The 16,811-nt window shown below is 42.2% G+C and overlaps 1 protein-coding gene across 4 annotated transcripts in view; it reads left to right on the top strand.

Moving 5' to 3' along the window:
• LOC140211208 (caM kinase-like vesicle-associated protein) overlaps nt 1-16,811 on the top strand; it is a 232,373-nt gene that overhangs the window by 183,430 nt on the left and 32,132 nt on the right. For all 4 annotated transcript variants that reach the window (XM_072280809.1, XM_072280808.1, XM_072280807.1 and 1 more), the window contains exon 6: nt 16,416-16,536. In XM_072280809.1, the coding sequence (XP_072136910.1) occupies nt 16,416-16,536 (121 nt within the window). The remainder of the gene's footprint in view (nt 1-16,415; nt 16,537-16,811) is intronic.

The raw sequence follows: 16,811 nt of genomic DNA, 5'->3' as shown, positions 1-16,811 counted from the left end.
TACATAAATAGAGTGGATTCAAACTTATGCCTCTGAACTCAGTTTGTGTGGTAACTCTACCACCACACTACCTTACAGTTAGCCAGTGTTAGCTCACGATCAGCTGCTCCAACTGAAGGTGAGAAATCCAGTAGATGAGTTATCCATTCAGCTCCTTTGGCCTGTTCAAGTATTCAGTTAGAACAGGGCTAATCTGTACCTCCTTAACCTACCTTTGCTCATGTCACTTGGTTGCTTACCCAACAAAACACATATGCCTCGTCAGATTGGATGGCACTGGAACTAGAGATCATAGGTTTACAGTGAAAGGGGAAATGTTTAAGGGAAATTTTTTTCACTCACAGGGACGTATGAGTGTGGAATAAGTTGCCAGTGGAAGTGTTCGATACAAGTTCAGTTTGAGAGAAGCTTAGATAGGTAGCTGGATGAGAGAGGTATAGAGGGCAATGGTCCATGTGCAGGAAGATGGAACTGGGCAGAAAAACAAGCCAGCATGGACAAGATGGGCTAAAGGGCCTGTTTCTGTGCTGTGATTTTATGAGACTCTTGGCACATTGCTCACTGCCCTTTTAAGAAATCTTGCACATTGAAAAGAGAATCAATCAAAGGTTGGGGAACAAAAGGAATTCCTTATGCCAAAAAGTTTTAGAGGGTCAAGTGTTCACAACAGAGATTGATCAGTTTTCTTGGATGTCAGAGGAATTGAAGGATAAGGTGATAGTGCAAAACAAACACTACTGAGTTGGAAGATCAATCACAATATTTTAGAGTACAGGCCCAGGCTGAAGGGGATGAGTGGCCTATTTCTATGCTAATTAATATTCCTATGTTGTATGTTAAAGTTGGACTTCACCTAAACGCTAAAAAGACAGAGTACATGGCATTGCACTGCGACGAAGGTACTCTCAAGACTGTAAACAATGATACCATTAAGAAAGTCTTTGACTACAAGTACCTCGGGTCAAGAATGATGAGTTCAGTGAAGGACATAAAGATACGGAAGGCGCTGACGTGGAGGGCTATGAACGACATGAAGGAAATCTGGAAGTCGAACTTGACCAGAGGGCTTAAAAAGAGGATCTTCATAGCAGTCATAGAGTCCATTTTCACATACGGATGCGAGATGTGGACATTCACCAAGACTATGCGGAAGTCTCTAGATGGTTGCTATACACGAATGTTCTAGATGGCTCTTGATGCAAGTTGACAACAGCACATGACGAACGTCGAGCTCTATGACGACCTACCGATGATCACCACTAAAATCGAGGCAAGAAGACTGCAACTAACGGGGCACTATCTACGCCACCCCGAACTACCTGCCAGCCTAGCCATCACATGGGAGCCCAAGCATGGGAGGATGAAACCAGGGCGCCCTCCCAAGACTATGGTCAACACGCTCCTAGAAGACAGCGGCGTGGCTAATGTAGATGAACTGAACACACTGATGAGGGAGAGGGAGAAGGGGAGAGTCCGTCACCGTGCCCGGCGCTGGCCCCCTAGGCCTGAGTCGACATAGTAGTAGTAGTAGTTGTAGGCCTGGATCTCTGATAGTGAATGGGTAAGGCAACATTGGCCTTCATAAATCAGAGTATTGAATATAAGAGTTAGGATTTTATGTGAGGTTGGTGAGGCCTAATTTGGAGGATTGTGTGCAATTCTGGTCACCGACTACAGGATAGACAAAAATAAGATTGAAAGAGTACGGAGAAAATTTACAAGGATGTTGCTGGGACTTGAGGACCTGAGTTACAAGGAAAGGTTGAAAAGGTTAGGACTTCATTCCCTGGAGCGCAGTAAAATATGAGGATATTTGATAGAGATGTATGTACACAATTACAGTGTAATTGGGGTAAATGCAAAGAGATTATTTCCACTGAGGTTGGGTGAGATGACAACGAAAGGTCATAAATTCAGGGTGAAAGGTGAAATATTTAAGGGCAAGGTGAGGGGAAACTTCTTCACTCAGGAGGTGGTAAGAGTATGGAATAAGTTCCTAGTGGAAGTGGTGGCTGCAGGTTCAACTGTAACATTTAAGAGAAGATTGGGTAAGTACAAGGATGGGAGGGGTATAGAGAGCTACGGTTCAGGTACAGGTCAATGGGACTAGGCAGAATAACAGTTCAGCACCGACTAGATGAGCCAAAGGCCTGTTTCTGTGCTGTAGTGTTCTATGACTCCTAGAGTTACTGCCCTTGACTATGAGGCAACATTTGACTGTGTGCATCATCATGGAGCTCTGTTTATACTGATATTTAAAGGTCAGAAGTCACACTTTGCACAAAAGAAGATGGTTGCCATTGTTAGAATTCAATCTTGCCAGCCATACAGCATGACTGCAGAGTTCCTTAGGTCAAACCCTTGCCCCATCACCTTTAACTGCTTCATTAATAACCTTCATTCATCAGACGGTCAGGTGATCATTGTTGGCTGCACAACGTTCAGCTCCATGTGCAGTTTCTCTGCAACTGAAACAATGCAAGAGCTAGCTTAATGCAAAATGTGATCAGTGTTCAGGATAGTGGTGATGTGGACTCAAGCCACAAAGGTCTCAGACAATGACCATCAACTACAAGAGAAAATGGAACCACCTAGCCTTAACATTCCCTTACCCAGTTCCCCCACATTCTGAGGGAATGCCCCCTAGTCCTCCATATACTGAGGGCCCCTGTTGATCAGACACACAGCTGGTTCAGCTGCAGAAACCCTGAGGCTAAATGAACAGTTCAGAGGTTGGATATCCTCTATTGAGTTCCCAAGGCCTTTTGATCTGGTTCAAGGACAAGTCGGCAAAGTGAAGGATTATTTTCTACTTACCTGAATTAAAGCAGCTCCAACAACCAGACAAGAAACTCAGCAACAATGTCCAGGACAAAGGAGTCCATTTATTTGGCATCCCATTTAGCACTTTATATAATTCATTCCCTTCACCACAGGTGCACACCTATACAAACCGCACTGCTGTATATCTCCATCAGCAACATGTGATCTCTACCACCAAGAAGGACAAGGGCAGCAGATGCATGGGAACAGCACCAACTGTAGCTTCCTCACAACTCACACACCATTCTGACTTGGAACTATATGGCCAGCTAATTGTCATTACTGTGCCTAATTTCTGGAGCACCCTACCAATCGATAATGTGGGAGCACTCACAGCAGAGGTTGTTAACCTCCACTTTCTCTAGGACAGCGAGGGATAGACCATAAGTTCTGGTCTTGCTAACAGTGACTAGTCTCATTTTTTAAAAAAAACAAGAGCGTGGATCAGTACTTGGAGCTATGATATTGTGACCAATACAGAGACTTGGATGGCTCAGAGGCAGGTATGGCTACTTGGAGTGCCAGGATTTAGATGTTTCAGAAAGGACAGGGACGGAGGCAAAAGAGGTGGGGGCATGGCACTGCTGATCACAGATAGTGTCACGGCTGCAGAAAAGGAGGAAGTCATGGAGGGGTTGTCTACTGAGTCTCCGTGGGTGGAAGTGGATATTTGCGTGGAGTTCTGCATAGATACGTTTCAAAGAGACAGGGAAAGGATGGTAAGGTACAGGAACCATGGTGTACAAAGGCTGTTGAACATCTAGTCAGGAAGAAAAGAAAAGCTTACGAAAGGTTCAAAAAAATTAGCTAATGATAAAGATCTAAATATTTATAAGGCTAGCAGGAAGGAGTTTAAGAATGAAATTAAGAGAGCCAGAAGGGGCCATGAGAAGGCCTTGGCGGACAGGACTAAGGAAAACCCCAAGGCATTCTACAAGTATGTGAAGAGCAAGGTGATAAGATGTGAGAGAACAGGACCAATCAAGTGTGACAGTGGAAAAGTGTGTACAGAACCAGAGGAGATAGCAGAGGTACTTAATAAATACTTTGCTTCAATATTCACTACAGAAAAGGACCTTGGTGATTGTAGGGATGACTTACAGCAGACTGAAAAGCTTGAGCATATAGACCTTGTAAGGGGGTTTTGATTTTTATGTTACTGCGGAGGCTAATTAAAATGACGTCTTTGTTATGTTAATCTGGGGAATGCGGCTTTGTTGTCTTAAACGCTGAGAAAGTTTGCGCTAGCAGCTTGTTGTGGTTTAGAGGATGATAAGAAATACGTTATTAACCAATTGGGATAGTTGTTATGGTTTTGGTGTATTTGAAGATACCATTTGCAAGGGGATTTTGGGGGCAGAAGGCGGGAGAGCGAGACAGAGGATGGACGAGGTGCTGTGAGTCCGCTAACAGGGTCGGACCCCGAGCGGGGCGTTCGGCAAGGAGACGGAGACGGATTCGTGTGGAGCGTCTGGTCGACCACCGTTGTTGGTCCCAGGCGGCCGGTCGAGGTGGTCCGAGGGGTCGCAGGGTGAAGAAGAAGGTCCTTGAGCTCCAACGGGTTTTTTGTGCACAAAGAGATTGAACTTTGATAAGTGTGGCGTCTTTTATTTTCCTTTTATATTTTATTCTCTTTTAATTATATAGTTCCAGTAATATCTATAAACTGTGTATCATTTAATTGCATCTGGTGTATTGTCTGTTATTTGGGTGAGGTGGGGTGCCTCACACAGCATCCACACAAACTAATTACCCAGTTTGGTGGGGCCGAGGCTGTTTCCCTAGACGACAACGAGCCGAGCGACCCTGAGGGTGGCCAGGGGGGCTACATAGACCTTAAGAAAGAGGATGTGCTGGAGTTTTTGGAAAGTGCCAAGTTGGATAAGTTACCGGGACTGGACGAGATATACCCCAGGCTACTGTGAGAGGCGAGGGAGGAGATTGCTGAGCCTCTGGCGATGATCTTTGCATCATCAATAGGAATGGGAGAGGTTACGGAGGATTGGAAGGTTGCAGATGTTGTTCCTTTATTCAAGAAAGGGAGTAGAGATAGCTCAGGAAAATATAGACCAGTGAGTCTTCATTCAGTGGTTGGTAAGTAGATGGAGAAGATTGTGAGAGGCAGGATTTATGAACAATTGGAGAGGCATAATATGATTAGGAATAGGCAGCATGGCTTTGTCAAAGACAGGTCATGCCTTACAAGCCTGATTCAAATTTTTGAGGATGTGACTAAACACATTGATGAAGGTAGAGCAGTAGATATAGTGTATATGGATTTCAGCAAGGCATTTGTACCCCATGCAAGCTTTATTGAAAAAGTAAGGAGGCATGGGATCCAAAGGGACATTGCTTTGTGGATCCAGAACTGGCTTGCCCACAGAAGGCAAAGAGTGGTTGTAGACGGTTCATATTCTGCATGGAGGTCGGTGACCAGTGGTGTGCCTCAGGGTTCTGTTTTGGCACCTCTTCTCTTTCTGATTTTTATAAATGACCTGGATGAGGAAGTGGAGGGATGGGTTAGTAAATTTGCTGATGATACAAAGGTTGGGGGTGTTGTGGATAATGTGGAGGGTTGTCAGAGGTTACAGCAGGACATCGATAGGATGCAAAACTGGGCTGAGAAGTGGCAGATGGAGTTCAACCCAGATAAGTGTGAAGTAGTTCATTCTGGTAGGTCAAATATGATGGCAGAATATAGTATTAAGACTTTTGGCAGTGTAGAGGATCAGAGGGATCTTGAGGTTCGAGTCCATAGGACACTCAAAGCTGCTGCACAGGTTGACTCTGTGGTTAAGAAGGCATACGGTGCATTGGCCTTCATCAGCTGTGGGATTGAGGTCAAGAGCCGAGAGGTAATGTTACAGCTTCTTAGGACCCTGGTCAGACACCACTTGGGAGTACTGTGCTCAGTTCTGGTCACCTCACTACAGGAAGGACGTGGAAACTATAGAAAGGGTGCAGAGGAGATTTACAGGGATGTTGCCTGGATTGGGGAGCATGCCTTATGAAGATAGGTTGAGTCAACTTGGCCTTTTCTCCTTGGAGCGACGGAGGATGAGAGGTAACCTGATAGAGGTGTATAAGATGATGAAAGGCATTGATCGTGTGGGTAGTCAGAGGCTTTTTCCCAGGGCTGAAATGGCTAACATGAGACAGCACAGTTTTAAGGTGCTTGGAAGTAAGTACAGAGGGGATGTCAGGGTAAGTTTTTTACACGGAGAGTGGTGAGTGCATGGAATGGGCTGCCATTGACTGTGGTAGAGGCAGAAATGGTAGGGTCTTTTAGGAGGCTCCTGGACAGCTACATGGAGCTTAGAAAAATAGAGGGCTATGGGTAACCCTAGGTAATTTCTAAAGTAAGTACATGTTCAGCACAGCATTGTGGGCCAAAGGGCCAGTATTGTGCTGCAGGTTTTCTGTGTTTCTATGTTTCTAAATGGTGAGTATTATCTTTAAAAGTCCATGAGACACAGAGGCAGAATTATACCATTTGGCCCATTAAATCCACTCTGCCATTCAACCATGGCTGATATATTTTCCTTCTCAACCCTATTCTCCCCCTTCTTCCTTTGATGCCTTTACTAATCAAAAACCCATCAACCTCTGCTTTAAACATTAACAATAACTTAGCCTCTACAGCCATCTGTGGCAATTGATTCCTCAGATTCATCACCATCTGGCTAAAAAAATTCTTCCATCTCTGCTCTAAAGGAACATCCTTCTATTCTGAGGCTGTGCTCTCTGATCCTGGACTTGCCCACTGCAGGAAACATTCTCTCTACGTCCACTCTATCTAGGTCTATCAATATTCAGTAGGTGTCCATTAAGGGAAGGAAATAACACTATCAATCTATGACTTTATGAAATCCACTATCTTTACTTGGTCTGACATATATGTAACTCCAGACTCAGTGCGATGGCCAGAGGAAGTAGTTGAGGCAGGTACAATTGTGATATTTAAAAGACCTAGATAAGTAAATAAATAGGAAAGGTTTAGGGGACTATGGGCCAAACACAGGTAAATGGCACCAACTTGGTTTGGCATGGATGAGATGAGCTGCTCCTGTCCTATATTACTTTGACTTTGTGACTCTCAGGTGCTTTTGAAATGGCCTGGTTACCCAAAGTCAAAGTCAAGTTTATCAACATACGCACAAGTACATGTATGCACAGGTAAAATGAAAAGCTTACTTGCAACAACATCGCAGGCACATAGTGTCAGCTAAAGCGATAGTTATTAAATGGTGGGTTTAAAAAATATCCCTTTGATGGATCCTCATGATGAGTAATTCTTAAGATGAATATTAACATCGACTTTCTATTTGTAGATTTTCTCCCCAATTATTTTTGTATGCGGTAGGTGTTGATGACAGAAAGAGATTGGCAGGTTGCCAAACCCACGGTTTCAGAGATTTTGTGACATCAGTGAAGATATTTATTCAGAAACTTCTAACAAATGTTCGAGCCATGCATTTTTTTAATTCAGACCATCAGCAATACTTCTGCTCAAAGCTCTTTCAAGCCAATCTGCATTGTCGTCAGAATGCTCATGATTTAAACAAAAGCATTCAAAATATACCCAACTCGATAAACGGGAGCTCCATATGTCTACACAACAAGTGCTATGACTAGCTCTAAATCTCACTCCTCTGTATAATCAAGAGCTCCATATGCTATGCACAATGATGATGCAGGAGCCTTAACCCATGCTTTGGTGAATAAGCATTGCACAGTCTACACAGTGGCCCAGAATATTTCATCCCGTTTCGCAGTTAGAACATAGAACACAGAAGATTGCAACACAGTACTAGCCTTTTGACCCGTGATGTTGTTCCAACCTATTAATTTAACTTTTCCCTCTTATATAGCCCTCCATTTTCCTATCATCCACATGCCTATTTAAGAGTTTCTTAAATGCCCCTGATGTATCTGCCTCTACCACCACCCTTGGCTAGGCATTTCATGCACTCACCACTCTGCGTAAAGAACGTAACTCTGACATCTCCCCCAATACTTTCCTTCAATGACGGTAAAATTATGCCCCCTAGCCATTTCCACCCTGGGGCTAAAAGTCTCTAGCTACCCACTCAATCTATCCCTCTCATCATCTTGTACACCTCTGTAAAGTCACCTCCCATCCTCCTTCGCTCCAAAGAGAAAAGCCCTAGCTCACTCAGTTTATCCTCATAAGACTTGCTCTCTCATCCATGCAACATAGAACACAGAATAATACAGCGCAGTACAGGCCTTTAGGCCCACAATGTTGTGCCAACCTTTAAACCCCCCCCCCACCTTAAATTCCTTCTATGTCTAGTATGTCTAGTAGTCTCTTAAATTTCACTAGTGTATCTGCCTCCACCACTGACTCAGGCAGTGCATTCCACGAACCAACCACTCTCTGAGTAAAAAACCTTCCTCTAATATCCCCCTTGAACTTCCCACCCCTTACCTTAAAGCCATGTCCTCTTGTATTGAGCAGTGGTGCCCTGGGAAGAGGTGCTGGCTGTCCACTCTATGTATTCCTCTTAATATCTTATATACCTCTATCATGTCTCCTCTCATCCTCCTTCTCTCCAAAGAGTAAAGCCCTAGTTCCTCTAATCTCTGATCATAATGCATACTCTCTGAACCAGGCAGCATCCTGGTAAATCTCCTCTGTACCCTTTCCAATGCTTCCACATCCTTCCTATAGTGAGGCGACCAGAACTGGACACAGTATTCCAAGTGTGGCCTAACCAGAGTTTTACAGAGCTGCATCATTACCTCGCGACTCTTAAACTCTATCCCTCGACTAATGAAAGCTAACACCCCATAAGCTTTTTTAAATACCCTATCTACCTGTGAGGCAACTTTCAGGGATCTGTGGACATGTACTCCCAGATCCCTCTGCTCCTCCACACTACCAAGTATTCTGCCATTTACTTTATACTCTGCCTTGGAGTTTGTCCCTCCAGAGTGTACCACCTCACACTTCTCCGGGTTGAACTCCATCTGCCACTTCTCAGCCCACTTCTGCATCCTATCAATGTCTCTCTGCAGTCTTTGACAATCCTCTACACTATCCACAACACCACCAATCTTTGTGTCGTCTGCTAACTTACCAACTCACCCTTTTACCACCACATATAGGTCGTTAATAAAAATCACGAAAAGTAGAGGTCCCAGCACCGATCCTTATGGGACACCACTATCACAACCCTCCAATCCAAATGTACTCCCTCCACCACAACCCTCTGCTTTCTGCAGGCAAGCCAATTCTGAATCCACCTGGCCAAACTTCCCTGGATCTCATGCCTTCTGACTTTCCTCCCCACCCCCCCATCCCTTTTAAAGCACTGAAATCCAGGAATATTGAGAATCCATTCCTGCCCTGGTGCCAGCCAAGTCTCTGTAATGGCCATTACATCATAATTCCATGTATGTATCCAGCTCTCAGTTCAACACCTTCAACATCCTGGTAAATCACCTCTGCACCCTCTCTAAGGCTTCTACATCCTTCCTTCTATATCCAGAACTAGTTATCAGTTTATAAGATCATCAATTTAAATTGGTAAGTTGGTTTATTACTGTCACATGTACTGAGGTACAGTGAAAACCGTTGCTTTGTATGCCATCTATACAGATCACTTTAGTGCTTGGTCATAAGGTAGATGTTGAGGTCAAGAGTACATCTTATCATAATAAGGGACTGTTAAATAACTTCAGAACTGCAGGGTAGAGATGTCCTTGAGCCTGTTCTTATGTGCTTCCTGGATTTTATAACTGCTGCCCTGTGGGAAGGGGGAAAAGAGAAAATATTCAAGGGAGGGGGTGGGGTTGATTATGTGGGCTGACTTTACCAAGGCAGTGAGAAGTGTAGACAAGAGTCCATGGAGAGCGGTTTGGTTTCCACAATGTTCTGAGCTGCTTCCACGACTCTTTACTCTTGAGCAGAGTAGTTGACTATTCAGTAGTGGACGAAGGGTCTCGGCCCGAAACGTCAACTGTACCTCCTCCTAGAGATGCTGCCTGGCCTGCTGCGTTCACAGCAACTTTGATGTGTGTCAGTTGACTATCAAGCTGTGATGCCCTCTACTGGTGAGGATCAATAAAAATTGGTGAAGGTCGAAGGGGACATGCCATATGCCTTTAGCATCCTGAGGAAACAGAGGTACTGTACTGGTGAGGTTTCTTGGCCGTGGCACCTATGTTCTGACCAAGACAGGCTATCGGTGACATTCACTTCTAGCAATCTGAAATTCTCAACCCTCTCAACCCTAGCACTGGCATAGACAAAAATTTCTTGAAAGATATTCCTTTGAACCTCCAGTTTTGTATTCTTGCTGTGATACATGATTAACGTTAAAACAGAATTTTCAGAACAGTTCACAATTATGTATTAGTAATATTAACAAAATTAATTATTTATTAAAAGTACCCTAGAACATGGAGATCTAGAATAAAATCAGAAATGCTTTGCTACAGTTGAAAGAAAAATGGAGGGCTATATGATCTTAAAGTAGGTTAAAAGGTGAGCACAACATTGTGGGCTGAAGGGCCTGTACTGTGCAGTACTGTTCTATGCTCATGATATCTGAAGAAGTGTCAACAGGTGAAAGATTAACTTAGTTAACTGCTCCTTAAATGCTGCAGAACCTGCTCATTGCCTCTGGCATTTTCTGCTTTAATTCTAGCTTTTTATTCTCAATTTATTTAAATTTCTTTGCACTCTTAGTACCTTCTTCCTGTCTTTGGGTCAATAGCCCTGGTCCATCAGGTCTGGCAGCTTAATCTGTACTAATAACCATATAACATATAACAATTACAGCACGGAAACAGGCCATCTCGGCCCTTCTAGTCCTTGCCGAACGCTTACTCTAACCTAGTCCCATCTACCTGCACTCAGCCCATAACCCTCCATTCCTTTCTTGTCCATATACCTATCCAATTTTTTTTTTAAATGACAAAATCGAACCTGCCTCTACCACTTCTACTGGAAGCTTGTTCCACACAGCTACCACTCTGAGTAAAGAAGTTCCCCCTCATGTTACCCCTAAACTTTTGTCCCTTAACTCTCAACTCATGTCCTCTTGTTTGAATCTCCCCTACTCTCAATGGAAAAAGCCTATCCACATCAACTCTATCTACCACCCTCATAATTTTAAATACCTCTATCAAGTCCCCCCTCAACCTTCTGCACTCCAAAGAATAAAGACCTAACTTGTTCAACCTTTCTCTGTAACTTAGATACTGGAACCCAGGTAACATTGTAGTAAATCCCCTCTGTACTCTCTCAATTTTATTGACATCCTTCCTATAATTCGGTGACCAGAAGTGTAAACAATACTCCAAATCTGGCCTCACCAATGCCTTGTACAATTTTCACATTACATCCCTACTCCTATACTCAATGCTCTGGTTTATAAAGGCCGGCATACCAAAAGCTTTCTTCACCACCCTATCCACATGAGATTCCACCTTCGGGGAACTATGCATCATTATTCCTAGATCCCTCTGTTCTACTGCATTCCTCAATGCCCTACCATTTACCATGTATGTCCTATTTTGGTTAGTCCTATCAAAATGTAGCACCTCACACTTATCAGCATTAAAGTCCATCTACCATCTTTCAGCCCACTCTTCTAACTGGCCTAAACCTCTCTGCAAGCTTTGAAAACCTACTTCATTATCCACAACGCCACTTATCTTGGTATTATCTGCATATTTACTAATCCAATTTACCACCCCATCATCCAGATCATTAATGTATATGACAAACAACATTGGACCCAGTACAGATCCCTGAGGCACACCACTAGTCACCGGCCTCCAACCTAACAAACACGTTATCCAGCACTACTCTCTGGCATCTCCCATCCAGCCATTGTTGAATTCATTTTGCTACTTCAATATTAATACCTAACGATTGAACATTCCTAACCAACTTTCTGTGTGGAACCGTGTCAAAGGCCTTACTGAAGTCCATATAGACAACATCCACCGCCTTACCCTCATCAATTTTCCTAGTAACCTCCTCAAAAAATTCAATAAGATTTGTCAAACGTGACCTTCCATGCACAAGTCCATGTTGACTGTTCCTAATCAGACCCTGTCTATCCAGATAATTATATATACCATCTCTAAGAATACTTTCCATTAATTTACCCACCACTAACATCAAACTCACAGGCTAATAATTGCTAGGTTTACTCTTAGAACCCTTTTTAAACAATGGAACCACATGAGCAGAACGCCAATCCTCCAGCACCATCCCTGTTTCTAATGACATTTGAAATATTTCTGTCAGAGCCCCTGCTATTTCTACACTAACTTCCCTCAAGGTCCTAGGGAATATCCTGTCAGGACCCGGAGACTTATCCACTTTTATTTTCCTTAAAAGCTCCAGTACTTCCTCTTCTTTAATCATCATAGTTTCCATAACTACCTTACTTGTTTCCCTTACCTTACACAATTCAATATCCTTCTGCTTAGTGAATACCAAAGAAAAGAAATTGTCTAAAATCTCCCCCATCTCTTTTGGCTCCGCACATAGCTGTCCACTCTGATTCTCTAAAGGACCAATTTTATCCCTCACTATCCTTTTGCTATTAATATAACTATAGAAACTCTTTGGATTTATTTTCACCTTACTTGCCAAAGCAACCTCGTATCTTCTTTTAGCTTTTCTAATTTCTTTCTTAAGATTCTTTTTACATTCTTTATATTCCTCAAGCACTTCATTTACTCCCTGCTGCCTATATTCATTGTAGATCTCTCTCTTTTTCCGAACCAAGTTTCCAATATCACTTGAAAACCATGGCTGTCTCAAACTTTTAACCTTTCTTTTCAACCTAACAGGAACATAAAGATTCTGTACACTCAAAATTTCACCTTTAAATGACGTCCATTTCTCTATTACATTCTTCCCATAAAACAAATTGTCCCAATCCACTCCTTCTAAATCCTTTCGCATCTCCTCAAAGTTAGTCTTTCTCCAATCAAAAATCTCAACCCTGGGTCCAGTCCTATCCTTCTCCATAATTATATTGAAACTAATGGCATTGTGATCACTGGACCCAAAGTGCTCCCCAGCACATACCTTCGTCACCTGACCTATCTCATTCCCTAACAGGAGATCCAACACTGCCCCTGCTCTAGTTGGTACCTCTATGTATTGCTGCAAAAAACTATCCTGCACACATTTTACAAACTCCAAACCATCCAGCCCTTTTACAGTCTGGGCTTCCCAGTCTACGTTTGGAAAATTAAAATCTCCCGCAATCACAACCTTGTGCTTACTACAAATATCTGCTATTTCCTTACAAATTTGCTCCTCCAATTCTCGCTCCCCATTAGGTGGTCTATAATACACCCCTATAAGCATTACTACACCTTTCCCATTCCTCAATTCCACCCAAATAGCCTCCCTAGACAAGCCCTCTAATCTATCCTGCCAGAGCACCACTGTAATATTTTCTCTGACAAGCAATGCAACACCTCTTGCTCCTCCGATTCTATCACAGCTGAAGCAAATGTTTTTTTAACTGAAGACATTAGATAACAGCTTTGTAGGAGAAGCCAGAGAGTGATTGACTCTCTGATTGGAGGTCTGTGACTAGTGGAGAACTGCAGGGATCAGTGTTGGGTCCATTGTTGTTGTTTGTCTACAACAATGATCTACATCAATGATCTGGATAATGTGGTTAACCAGATCAGCACATATGTGGATGACACCAACTTTGGGCATGCAGTGGACAGTGAAGAATACTACCAAATCTTGCATTTGGAACTCAGCCAGCAGGAAAAATGGCCTGAAAAACTTCAGTAAGACTAACTAGGCAGGACTTATACAGTGAATGGTAGAGTACTGAAGAATGCTGTAGAACAATGGATCTGGGAATACAGGTCCATAATTCATTGAAGACTGTGTCATAGGCAGATAAGGCCATAAGGAAAGCTTTTGGCATATTGGCCTTCATAAATCAATGTATTGAGTACAGGAGATGGGATAGGTTGGGTAAATGTAAGCAGGAATTTTCCACTGAGGTTAGGTGGGACTACAACTAGAGGTCATGGGTTAAATGTGAAACGTGAAAAGTTTAAGGGGAACATGAGGGGAATCTTCTTCACTCAGAGGGTCATGAGAGTGTGGAACAAGCTGCCAGTGCAAGTGGTGCAAACGAGCTCAATTTTAATATTCAAAAGAAGTTTGGGTAGGTGTATGTAGGGCTATGGTCCCAGTACAGGTTGATGGGAGTAGATAGTTTAAATGATTCGGCATGGACTATATGGGCTAAAGAGCCCGTTTCTGTACTGTACTTTTCTATGACTCTATTAATCTTCTACTTCATAGAGGCATTTTGAGTTGCATTTTCTGTTTAATAAAGGGGTTAATGTATGAGGAGTACTTAATGGCTCTGGCCCTGTATTCACTGGAGTTTAGAAGAATGAGGAGGGGATCTCATTGAAACCTATCGAATATTGAAAGGCTGAGATAGAATGGATGAGGAGAAGATGTTTCAAATAGTTGGAGAGTCTTGGACCAGAGGGCACAGCCTCAGAATAGAAGGATGTCTCTTTAAAATAGAGATAAGGAGGAATTTCTTTAGCTATGGGGTTGTGAATCTGTGGAATTCATTGCTACAGACAGCTGCAGCAGCTAAGCCATTTGGTATATTTAAAGTAGAGGTTGATAGCTTCCAGATTAGAAAAGGGCATCAAAGGTTATGGGAGGAAGACAGGAGAATGGGGTTGATTGGGATAATAAGTCAGCCATGATGGAATGGTGGAACAGACTTGACTGGCTGTATAGCCTAATCTTACTCCTATGTCATATGGTATTCTCCAACAAATGAATCATTATGGTTGTGTGAGTTGGAGTAACTCATAGCAAACATAAATTTTTGTTAACTTCACTTCACACATATTTGTCTGATAAATTGCTGGAAGTACCTTTGAAGCCAAAAGATAACTGGACCTTTAGTATTAATGGAGAAAATAGTTTATCACATTGTGAGATTAAAACTTTTGTTGTTTAGATCAATGTGTATTTTTGAAGTTCTTAGCCCAGATAGTTTATGCTCAGTAATGCTGGTATCATGCTTCTGGACACTAAAGGAACCAAGCTATAAGGAAATTATCTGGGAAACAGAACTATAACAAAAGTGAATTATCTGGGAAGTTAGAAAGGGTCATGACCCTACTAAAATCCTGAAAGATACAGTAATGTTATATCAAAAACACTGGATAAAGAGACAGGAGAAATAATAAAATAACTTCCATTTTATAAAATTCCAAGAATAATGTACTTCCTCTTGGACTCTTTGGTTTCATTTGTTGCCTGGGCTGGTGAGAACGCAAAAATTTAAATATCATTAAAAGTGTTCTAAGATTGTTAAGTGACAGCCGTAACACACCTCTCTACAGTGTGTTTAAATTATTTTAATTGCCCAATTTTAAAGCTTCTTGAGAATTATAATGAAATTACTGGGACTTGAGGACCCAAATTCTAGGGAAAGGTTGAATAGGTTCGGACTTTATTCCCTGGAGTGAAGGAGAACGAGGGGAGATTTGATGGAGGTATACAACACATTGAAAGATATAGATAGGGTCATCCCAGTGAGGCTCCAGATAGGCTTTTACCACTGAGGTTGGGTGAGTCTAGACTTAGAGGTCATGGATTAAGGGTGAAAGGTGAAATACTTAAGTGAAACCTGAGTGGTAACTTCTTCATTCAGAGGGTGTTGAGAGTGCAGAAGGAGTTGCTAGCAGAAGTGGTGGATACAGGTTTAATTTCAACAGTTAAGTTTTGATAAGCACATGGATGGGAGGAGTATGGAGGGCTAAGGTCAAGGTGTGGGTCAACAATTAATAACAGCTCAGCATGGACTAGATGGGCCAAAGGGATTGATTCCATGTTGAAATGCTCTCTTGACTATATGTCTCTATTTAAAAAGGGGTGGAACTGCCTTTAACAGTCATTTACATTAGCTACAAATTCCTTCCTAAATCCCAGCCCCTAACGACCCCCTTCCACTAACGTCCCTTCCCCAATACAGTCAAATTGCCAGATTGACTGCACCCAGCATGTTGACTGCTTTTAATTCATTGTTATTTTTCCTAGAATCAGAATCAGGTTTAATATCACTAGCATATGTAGTGTATTTTATTGTTGTGGCAGCAGTACATTGCAATACATAGTAATAAAAACTATAAATTACAATAAAAAGTGTGTTACAATAAGAAAAAAATAGTGAGGTAGTATTCATGGGTTCATTGTCCATTCAGAAATCTGATGGTTTTTGGGGAAGAAGCTGTTTCTGAAACATTGAGTGTGTATCTACAGGCTCCTGTAGCTCCTCATTGATGGTAACAATGAAAAGAGGGTGCACAACATTTTCCACCAATGTTTGGGTAACTCAGGAAAAAAAAAATACATTTTTGTTATTCCTCTGATGCTGTCTTTAAATTATCAGTGCGGTGTTATGTGGTGGCTCTCAGCCTTTGCTGGAGCCAAACAGCTGATGTGCATGACATCCTATGACTACTAATAATAATTATCCATACTCTCCATCAATTTTGAATCTGTTTTCTTCCCCTGCTTCTTTCAGTTGGAGAACTTAGTTTATTTCAATCGCCTAAAAAACTCCAAGATTGTAATAAGCGACTTTCACCTGGCAAAGATGGAGAACGGGCTGATTAAAGAGCCTTGTGGCACTCCGGAGTATCTAGGTGAGATCTCATAGGTAAAGATGCGAGAGATAATAATGCGTTTACCTAACATCTTTGATGTAATTTTCAAAGTTCAAAGTAAATTTATTATCAAAGTACATATACGTCACTATATACAACTCCTGAGATTCATTTTCTTGTGGGTATTCACAGTAAATACAAGAAACGCAATAGAATCAATGAAAGACTGGAGCCTACAGGATGGATGGACAATCAATGCGCAAAAGACAAAATCTATACAAATACTGAAAGAAAATAATAATAATAAGTAGCAC

This window comes from Mobula birostris, chromosome 16 (genome assembly GCF_030028105.1).
Source record: "Mobula birostris isolate sMobBir1 chromosome 16, sMobBir1.hap1, whole genome shotgun sequence".
NCBI classification, from domain to species: Eukaryota; Metazoa; Chordata; class Chondrichthyes; order Myliobatiformes; family Myliobatidae; genus Mobula; species Mobula birostris.
Note: the sequence above shows the minus strand (reverse complement) of the source record. Positions and strands in the feature narration are given on the sequence as shown.